The sequence below is a fragment of the Tupaia chinensis genome, unplaced genomic scaffold, assembly GCF_000334495.1.
Source record: "Tupaia chinensis unplaced genomic scaffold, TupChi_1.0 Scaffold000644_1, whole genome shotgun sequence".
Classification (NCBI taxonomy): domain Eukaryota; kingdom Metazoa; phylum Chordata; class Mammalia; order Scandentia; family Tupaiidae; genus Tupaia; species Tupaia belangeri.
The window spans coordinates 5449913-5460095 of record NW_006160165.1 but is presented as its reverse complement, the minus strand read 5'-3'; the positions used below and the strand labels follow the sequence as shown (position 1 = coordinate 5460095).

Sequence of the window (10183 nt, the reverse complement as noted above, 5' to 3'; positions counted from 1 at the left end):
CAGCCTCTGTCTACCCTGACGACGTGTGGGGACCTCAGGAAGTGGAGTGACAACTCCTCGCCCATCTCTGTGCTCCACCCTTCCGATACTCATTTCCGAGAGGCTCCAATCTGAACAGCCCAAGAGGCCTGCACCTTGCAACCTCTGAGGTTAAGCCATGAAGGGCAGCCGGGTGAGGACCCTGCCCAGGGCCCAGCCTGCTCCCAGGGAGGAGCCGGCACGGGGCCCAGCGACCCCCAGCCCCAGGTGGCAGAGCTGCCCCAGGGCGAGCCCCATCGGGGGGCTCCCAGTGCAGGGGTGCAGACCCAGCCCAGCCCTTCACCCACCACGCACATGCAGACGACAAGGAAAAGAGACCTGGACAAATAAATTCAAGAGGACTCTATTCCAAAGGGACATCTCAGCAGCCCCAGACTAAAGCTGGCAATCTGTAAAGGCCTTCTTCAAACACAGAAGAGTCTCTGAAGTACCTCTGGTCTGACAGCACACAGCGGGGCCAAGCCGGAACTCGCAGGCTCCCGGTGGGCATGGCCTCCTCAGGTCCTTGCACGGAACGGACTGTCCCCACTGTGGCCTGGGAGCCACGCAGGGCAGATGGCATTCCCACCTGCTACCCAAGTCAGCAAGGACAGCTCGGAGCACAAGCCCGCACACAGAGACAGGCCAGGACACAGCTCACTCCCGGGCCCTGGCCAAGCTCAGACCGCACGGCTCGCCCAGTGCTGCCACCTGCAGGGACTCGGTAACCAGACAGGTGCTTCCCACCCCGAGACAGCCCGGAGTTCTCACAGGAGACACTGCCCTGTGCAACGCTCTCGCAGGACCCTCTCCACTCGCAGACAGGCAGACCCCGGACATCAGAGGCCGCAAAGACAAAGGTTCTGTCCATACGAGGAAAAAGGTCACAGCTAGGAACCACCGAAGGCGCCACGCACCAGAAGCTGCTTCTCAAGCCAAGCCACCCTTCTGCCTTGCTATGGGAAAAGCAGACCTCCCAGCTTCCCACCCCCTCGTTCAATAAAAAGGGATCTTACCTGCAGTGACTTTATTTAGGGTCACTAAGGAACTGAGGACCTTGTTAAAATTCTGCCCCTGATACAAATCATTTGCATCAAACGTCTGAAAGGAAAAATTAAACAAGCAAAATTAGTAGTGTCTCGGGGTGTGGGTGAGCCCGGACCTCCCTCCCGGCAGCACGAGGGTGCAGCACAAGGGCGCAGCACGAGGGCGCAGCACGAGGGCCTCTCTGTCCGGATCATGAGCCCAGGTGCCCCTGTGGGAGCCACAGCAGAGCACCAGGCACCCAGTCCCAGGCGAGGAGCCGTCAGAACCCCTTTGTCCAGGTACCATTTAGTGGCCCGCCTGGCCCAGAGCACCCCTTCTCCCCCCCACCCCAAGGCGCTAGCTTTCACAAACCAGGAAGCCTCCACCCTCTCCCTGAAGGGCAGCTGCCACTCAAGACACACTCCCTCCTCAGGTTAAGGCGGGCTGAGCTCTGATGTTCCTTCGCGGGCATGGGAAAGCCAGGCTGGCAGTCACCTCTGCAGCTCACAGTGCGACAGCAGACACAAGGGCACAGCGGGCGTGCGAGGGAACGGGGCAGGGCAGCTGGGGGCCATCTGGGGACCTGGGGCCTCAGTGGACTTGGTCGGACTGCCCTGACGGGCACCTCCCACCTGCCACCCCACGGCACTCACCCGCCGGGCATACTGCCCTGGGCGTGTGTGGGACAGACGCCACTCACACCAGACGCTGCACACACAGCTGCTCATCAGCAAACGAACCTCGCGGGGACTTTCCGAAGGGTGAGGAGAACCCAACAGAGGTCCACTTAAACGCCGAGATGGGCACCCTGTGACCCCACACCCCGGGAATGGCACTGCGGCCAGAGCCCCTTCTTCTCTCTGGGCTGCTCTGTCCTCTGCCCCTACTCTGCACCCTGCCGTCCCCATCCACGGGCTGGCCAGTCCGTCCCTCACCACCCGACGTGGCCCTGCCAGGAGCACCTTCTCCAGCTCGCCCGCCTCCTGCAGCCCTTCCTGGCCGACTCGGTCCTCCCCTTCCTCCACGACCGTGCAACGACAGCCCCCCAGAACACGGCTCACTCGGCTGCTCCCTGGTGACACGTGTCACCCTGGTCGTGTCGCCGCAGCAACGGGGCAGACCACACAGCTTTCAGCACCACGCGTGGCGGCTGGCGCGAGAGAAAGGCCAACCCCGTCCACCCGTGGGGCTTGAGATGCTACTGGGAGTGGAAGTCACACCGGAAGTGCCCCCAGAATGAGCAGGCACTGCTGTCCCCCTCAAAGAGCACCCCCAGTGAAGACACTGCCATGTTTAATTTTGAGTGGGTGAGACGGTCATGAAGTACCTTTGTTAAACACAGGCAGGAGGAAAGCCAGAAGCTGGAACCCCCAGGAGAGAGGCCGTCGAGGCCAATCACTGAGAGTCAAGGGCCGGAGGCGCCAGCACACTTCCTAAAGGCTCACCAGAAAATGAACCGGAGCCGCGAGAAACAAAACGAAGGGACCCCCGCCTGGGCCCTCCTCGGTCTGCGAACGTTACAGCCGCCGGGCGGGACTGCTCTCCCCAAGCCAGATCCTTCCTGTAACAAGTCCTGCTCGGGCCAACGGCCGCCCCAGGCCACGTGCACCAGCAAATGAACCGGAGCCGCGAGAAACAAAACGAAGGGACCCCCGCCTGGGCCCTCCTCGGTCTGCGAACGTTACAGCCACCGGGCGGGACTGCACCAGCCCTCGCTGCACTGGGGAAGGGCCGCTGCTCCCACAGGCGTTCCGGCCGGGAGAGCACAGGCTGGTGAAGGACCCTGCGGGCTAAGCCGAGCTTTCTTGAAAGACGGGAACTGTGAACCTTTCTAGCCTAGGCTTCCCGAAACGCGAACTAAGAAGGCGCCCTAACGTAAACCGGTGATGCGCGCCTTCCAGCGCTGAAGGCGAACCCTAGACCTCGGAAAGTCAAGTCGTAACAGTCTGGATGAAAAAATCCGTACAGAAATTTCTACTAACCTTCATCGCGGCAAGCCAGAGGCGCAAAACCCAGAACAGGATGTCAGAGACGCGAGGCTTCCTGTTATTCCAGCACTGTGGCCTTTCTCCCCGGGCCGCCAGGAAGCATCTGGCTGGCTGGACTGCCCACCAACGGGCTGGACGTGACGTCGAGCTGCAGCGGACGCACAGGCAGGCGTGCACTAGCAGGAAGCTGCATGAGCGGAGGCACACGCCCACGGGCAAGGGGAGACGGACAGACCGAACGCCCTGGTCCACGCTCCTCCGGGGGCAGACAGCGGGCGCTTCCTGCCTCTGGCACAGGGGTCTGGCAACCAAACGCAGAGAAGATGTGCACACACGGCACGTCTGCACTACGGGGCTCCCAGGAAGGGTATCAAAACTTGCGCAGACCCACAGGACATGGCGGTCTGCAGACACCTCTGAGGGAGGAGCGCTGGTCAACACTAGTTTGTGGCGACAGACACAAAGCACGGCCACCCAGACAGGCCCTGACGCGGGCCACCTGTGTCCCCATGAGTTCACACTCACACCTGGGAGGAAGCATGGGGAGGGAGACACGTGAGTTTACAAGAGCCCACCTGTCACAAAGCAGCCAGCACCTACAGGCAGCCTGCGCAGTGGAAGGGAAACCGAGCAGGCAGACGTCCATGGCCGCCACCACCACGCAAGGCCCCAGGAAGCCTCTGACCCTGGGTGCTGCTTCAAGGTGGAAACTGTCCAGCCAGGGAGAGCCGGGGGAGGCATGGAAGGGGGAGCAGGCAACGCAGCGCTGGGGACAGCAGCTCCGCCCCCAATGTCTGGGGCGAGAGAAACACTCAGGCTTCAAGAGCAGGAGGCCGGACCTGACCCAGTGCGGGGACAGCCAGGGAGCACCGTGACGCTCCAGAGAAGAGGTCCCCACCAGTGTTGCAGCTCACCCCCTCAGGACACTGCCCTAGGACGCAAGAGAGGGGCCCAGGTCCACAGACACAGGAAGTCATGGACCGCCTCCCTGGTGTGGAGCAGCTGTGACCTGTCCTTGGAAGGGACCTGAGGCTGCTCAGTGCCCACCTCATCCCGCACACACGACTCAGGCCTTGGCCTGGAGGAGCTCAGGGCTGGGAACGGAAAGAAAGCACCTGCGACATGAGCCCAAAGGCGCGGCCCAGAGCGGCGACTGCTGTGTACAGCCCGCAGAGGTAGGCCTCAGGGCAGACGGAGGAGGGTCGCACCATGCAGCAGGGACAAGCCAGGGGCTGTCTGCTCTGGGACAATGGCTCCCTTCTCCAGCCCTGACCCTTTCTCTCCCACCGACATGCCCGCTGCCCATCCTCCAGGCCCAGGATGACCCTGCCCCTACTCTCCCAGCACCCTGACTCCCACCCCTCTCCTACCAGCCACACTGGCTCCAAGTGCTGAGACTGGTCTGAGGACGCCACACCGGGCCCAGTTCTCACGTCCGACAGACCCCACAAAGCGGTCTGCTCCAGCCTGGTCCCCATCCCCGTCACAGCACAGGAGCAAGTTTAACAGCGGTTCGCCTCCCGCACAAGCACGCCTAATCAAGGAGGGCTTCCTTGTACACGAGGAAGACGAAGCTCTGCTGGCCCAGGCCATCGGGGTGACCCTGTGCATGCGCATGTGACAGCAGGGTTCTCCACAGTGCTCTCAGTGAGGCCTGCTGTGAGCACGAGGTGCGAGGCTCTCGGTAAGTCCTGGGAGCTGGTGTGACCTGCCCACCCACCCTCTGCGTCCCAGCCCCACTCACACACCTGACTGCCCTCCCACTCCGCCCTCCCACGCCGGGCAGGAGGGCCTGCATCCCATCGCTGCTTTCGCAGCCAAGTGACCAGAGTGCTCTGGCCAAAGAGATGCAGCATGAGCGAGACGCCAGCTCCAGCAGAAGCTAAGAGCCTCTGGGTGCCCCTGGACCCGCTACCCCGCGCTCTCCATGGGAGAATGGCAAGACCCAGAACCTTGGGACGAGAGCTCATCTGGGTGGGAGCGCCCTGTGCTCAGACAGAGGCGGCCGACGCCTGGCATCATGAGCGTTGAGACAACGCTGTCCCAGTGCCGCATCACCTACGAGAGGTGGCGAATGTCCACGCTTCGCTCTCTGCAGCAGGACTTACTCTCAGAGGACGAGAGGGAGTCCACCTCCAAGAACAAATGGAAGCAAGACGCGCTACGAGGACTTTGGGTCACGCGGCGACCACCGGACCACGGGACGGCAAAGTTAGCACCGCTCAGCCGCTGGGACCCCATGGAGTCCTCGCAGGTAACCCTGAAAAGCTGCTCCCACAAAGCACCTGGCACCCCACTACGAGCACGGTCTTCCTCCTCAGCCATCCTAAATTCGGTCACCACGGCCTCTGGAAACTCCTTTACAGAAGATCTCCCAGAACCGAGGTCTGGCATCTGCGCGTCAGCCCTGAAGGTCCTCCTTCCACGCACTGGGCAGGCCGAGGCTGACCGTGCACAGCAGAGGACGAAGCGGCCAGGCCAGGGACCAGATGGCCCCTCGGGACAACCTGACCACGCACGGTCACTGCCCCACCACCAGCCACTGACCCACCACACACCACCAAGCCAACACAGCAGCCACGGCAGGAAGGCTCACTCCTAACCAGCCACCGGCAGCCGCCTCCTCCAGGTGCTCCACAGGGGAGTCAGGACCGTGTGGAGAGGCCTCTCACCTGCCCCAGTTCCACACCGACCAGGCCTTCAGGTGAGACCGACCAGAGACAATCTCGATGCCCCAAGCTCAGACTTCCAAGTGCAGAGCCGACAGCCCCGATGACGTCGTGGGAAGCTATTTTTGCCAAATGAAGCTGTTACTTTTGGCACAGTTCTGGGGTGCAGTTTGCAGTTTAAAAATATAATCTGTCCTCTCTCACTGTCAAATGTGGTCTGTGATTTCAGAATGGAGCAGAAATGAATCTCGACTGTGCAGTACTGTTTAGGTCCGATGCCCATGGCCCCAGAACCCTCACTGAGGGGACTTGAGAAGAGAAACCCAATACTGGGCACCCACCTTTGCAGCTGAATCCCACACACCCGAGCCCCAGGGAACCCAGCCACGAGGGGCTCCACCAGGTGTGGCCCCTCCCCCGGCACGCCCAACCCAGATGAGGACTCAACCTCTCGATTCTGCCCCGGCATTGTATCGCATCCAAACCCCAGGAGGGGAAACACACACGTTCGACAGAAATGACTGAACAGGGCAGCCAGGTTCCAGGAAAGGGCAGGGAAGGGCAGGGAAGGGGTGCCCAGGGTACAGCAGAGGGCCTAGCAGTTACAGTGCTGGACTCCCACTTAGTCGCCCTGGACCCAGCAGCTTAAAATGCATGCTGGGGCAGGTGTGAGTGCCCAAAATCCCAAGAGGAGGATGAATGGAGAAGGGACCGCGGTGTGACCATCCCCCCGGGGGTGACTTCTCATGTTCTTTTTTTATTATCATCATCATAATCTTCTTTATATTACATTGGATTACATATAACTTTACAGTGTATTACATTGCTTTTTCAGAAGGGAATGCCATGCATGTCAGTCAGTACAGAGACATTAATCTCCCCACTTCATCATTCAATATCTTTTCAATGTTTTTCCCAATCATTATTATTATTATTTTTAAACAATCACTATTTCTCATTTTGCTTGTAGAAAGACTTTACCCATCATGAAATACTTCTCAGACCAATCCAGTTGCGAATACTACACATGTCATCACCTGTTCGTCCTGCCTCTCTATTGTTCTCTTGCTATCTTTCTGTCCTCTTCTCTTCCCCCCCCCATCCCCCACTGTCTTATTCTCCTTAAGTACCTTCACTGCTTTTATGTCCTCCAATATTTCGCTCTCTACCATACAGTGCGGAGAGTCGGTATGTATTAAGTTGATACCTACAATATCTTTCTTTCATAGCTTGGCTTATCATGTTCTGTCTCTCTGGTGAATGCACAAGCCCTGCAGCAAAAATCTCTTAACAAAAAAAAACAGGAAAAAGAGCAGCCGGACAGCTGGCCCCATGGCAGGCAGCCTCCTCCTTCCTCCTCAGTTCAGGAGTGCCCTTCACCAGGAACGTGCTCGGATGCACAGCCCCGCCAAGCGGGGGTACAAAGAAGCCCCGCCTGCTGAGGGCACCAGGCCTCGTCAGCTCGCACTGCCCTCCCCTACAGGGTCCACGCGGCCCACCAATGCGACACTTCGGCCAGAACACACCTCCAAGAGACAGGGCGGAGAGGGGCAAGGGAAGACCACCACTCGAGCCTGTCAGTCTGGTTCGCCAGCCGCCTCCTCCAGGTGCTCCACAGGGGAGTCAGGACCGTGTGGAGAGGCCTCTCACCTGCCCCAGTTCCACACCGACCAGGCCTTCAGGTGAGACCGACCAGAGACAATCTCGATGCCCCAAGCTCAGACTTCCAAGTGCAGAGCCGACAGCCCCGATGACGTCGTGGGAAGCTATTTTTGCCAAATGAAGCTGTTACTTTTGGCACAGTTCTGGGGTGCAGTTTGCAGTTTAAAAATATAATCTGTCCTCTCTCACTGTCAAATGTGGTCTGTGATTTCAGAATGGAGCAGAAATGAATCTCGACTGTGCAGTACTGTTTAGGTCCGATGCCCATGGCCCCAGAACCCTCACTGAGGGGACTTGAGAAGAGAAACCCAATACTGGGCACCCACCTTTGCAGCTGAATCCCACACACCCGAGCCCCAGGGAACCCAGCCACGAGGGGCTCCACCAGGTGTGGCCCCTCCCCCGGCACGCCCAACCCAGATGAGGACTCAACCTCTCGATTCTGCCCCGGCATTGTATCGCATCCAAACCCCAGGAGGGGAAACACACACGTTCGACAGAAATGACTGAACAGGGCAGCCAGGTTCCAGGAAAGGGCAGGGAAGGGCAGGGAAGGGGTGCCCAGGGTACAGCAGAGGGCCTAGCAGTTACAGTGCTGGACTCCCACTTAGTCGCCCTGGACCCAGCAGCTTAAAATGCATGCTGGGGCAGGTGTGAGTGCCCAAAATCCCAAGAGGAGGATGAATGGAGAAGGGACCGCGGTGTGACCATCCCCCCGGGGGTGACTTCTCATGTTCTTTTTTTATTATCATCATCATAATCTTCTTTATATTACATTGGATTACATATAACTTTACAGTGTATTACATTGCTTTTTCAGAAGGGAATGCCATGCATGTCAGTCAGTACAGAGACATTAATCTCCCCACTTCATCATTCAATAGCTTTTCAATGTTTTTCCCAATCATTATTATTATTATTTTTAAACAATCACTATTTCTCATTTTGCTTGTAGAAAGACTTTACCCATCATGAAATACTTCTCAGACCAATCCAGTTGCGAATACTACACATGTCATCACCTGTTCGTCCTGCCTCTCTATTGTTCTCTTGCTATCTTTCTGTCCTCTTCTCTTCACCCCCCATCCCCCACTGTCTTATTCTCCTTAAGTACCTTCACTGCTTTTATGTCCTCCAATATTTCGCTCTCTACCATACAGTGCGGAGAGTCGGTATGTATTAAGTTGATACCTACAATATCTTTCTTTCATAGCTTGGCTTATCATGTTCTGTCTCTCTGGTGAATGCACAAGCCCTGCAGCAAAAATCTCTTAACAAAAAAAAACAGGAAAAAGAGCAGCCGGACAGCTGGCCCCATGGCAGGCAGCCTCCTCCTTCCTCCTCAGTTCAGGAGTGCCCTTCACCAGGAACGTGCTCGGATGCACAGCCCCGCCAAGCGGGGGTACAAAGAAGCCCCGCCTGCTGAGGGCACCAGGCCTCGTCAGCTCGCACTGCCCTCCCCTACAGGGTCCACGCGGCCCACCAATGCGACACTTCGGCCAGAACACACCTCCAAGAGACAGGGCGGAGAGGGGCAAGGGAAGACCACCACTCGAGCCTGTCAGTCTGGTTCTGTCCACAAGACCCACTGCCAGCCAGGGACAGCAGAGTCCCATATGGGAAGTAGGTGGCCGCAGACAGAGCCCACACACACAGCATCCCCTATGCAACGCTCAGCACTCAACCCCATTTTTGCAGGGACTATGCCTGCGGAGCTCGGCCCGGCTGCGGCCAGAGCCTGAACAGGGACTGCAGAGAGGGGTCTGGGCGGAGGCCCAGGAGCTGCTGGTGGGGCTCCGAGGCAGGGCCAGCACTGCATCCACGGAGCACAGAACGCAGCCCTGAGGGCGCCCGAGGAGGCTGCAGACACCCTCACCTCCCATCTCCCACGGCCTCACCCTCATTGAAGTGAAGGAAATGAAAGGCTTGTAAAACAGAAATCGAGGGCTCCTCCACGGCGCTAAGAGGAGGGAGGAAAAGGCCGTGAGTCGTCTGAACGAGGTTTGGGAAAGTCCTGGGGACAGGAAGTGGATGGCATGGGAACGCATGAGCTGTCTGAGTCCAGAGCAGCCTGTCCGGGCACCCTAGGGGCCACACAAGGGCCAGATAGGGCACGCTGGGTCAGACGAGGACCACTGCTCTTCCTCCGGGACGGGGAGCCGCGCCCAGGCCCTGAGCAGGGGCCCTACCTGCGTGATGCTGGATGCCCCGACGGCCCTCGCAGCGTACCAGCCTGTCACACAGGGGCTGTGGGCCGGGGACCCTGGGAGCTCCGCCCGCGGCAGGAAGCTTGGCCAGTCCCCTCGCTGCAACAGTCCACCCCTCAGCTCGGCCACCCGGAGCCCTCACCTGGTGCTCTATGCAGCCTCCTGGCCACGCCCTGAGAGGCCTGAAACCCTCCAGCCCTCTCCCACCCATGGGGGCTGCACAAGCTAACACGGAAACGCTCTCCCCAAAGCTACTGCTGTTTCTGCAGCCCAAGTAACCACTCTCCTCCCAGGTGACAATGGCCCTAACAGCTCCTCTCCTCTCCTCCACTCGCTATGGTTAAATTCACACAGCTAAGAAGGTACCAACATGCTCATCTTCTACCAGCAACGTATCCCCAACAAATGCCTCTGTAGCAGCCAGCCAGCCGGCATCACTCCGCCACACTCTTGGTCCCAGTTCTGAGATGTGCTCTAGCGGAGACCCCAGCCGCTCACCCACTGGTCATCTGCAGTACGATGGAGCAGAGGACGGCAGGCCCTCCACTCCACGGCCCTGCCTTCCACAGCACGCAGGCCCTCCACTCCACGGCCCTGCCCTCCACCGCACGCC

General features: G+C 59.1%; 1 protein-coding gene across 4 annotated transcripts in view; it reads right to left on the bottom strand.

The window, feature by feature from the left end:
* The window catches only part of ARHGEF7 (Rho guanine nucleotide exchange factor 7), a gene marked incomplete at its 5' end in the record, with an annotated part of 116584 nt that overhangs the window by 84572 nt on the left and 21829 nt on the right, over positions 1 to 10183 (bottom strand). For all 4 annotated transcript variants that reach the window (XM_027776205.1, XM_027776206.1, XM_027776204.1 and 1 more), the window contains 1 exon segment: positions 1035 to 1119. In XM_027776205.1, the coding sequence (XP_027632006.1) occupies positions 1035 to 1119 (85 nt within the window).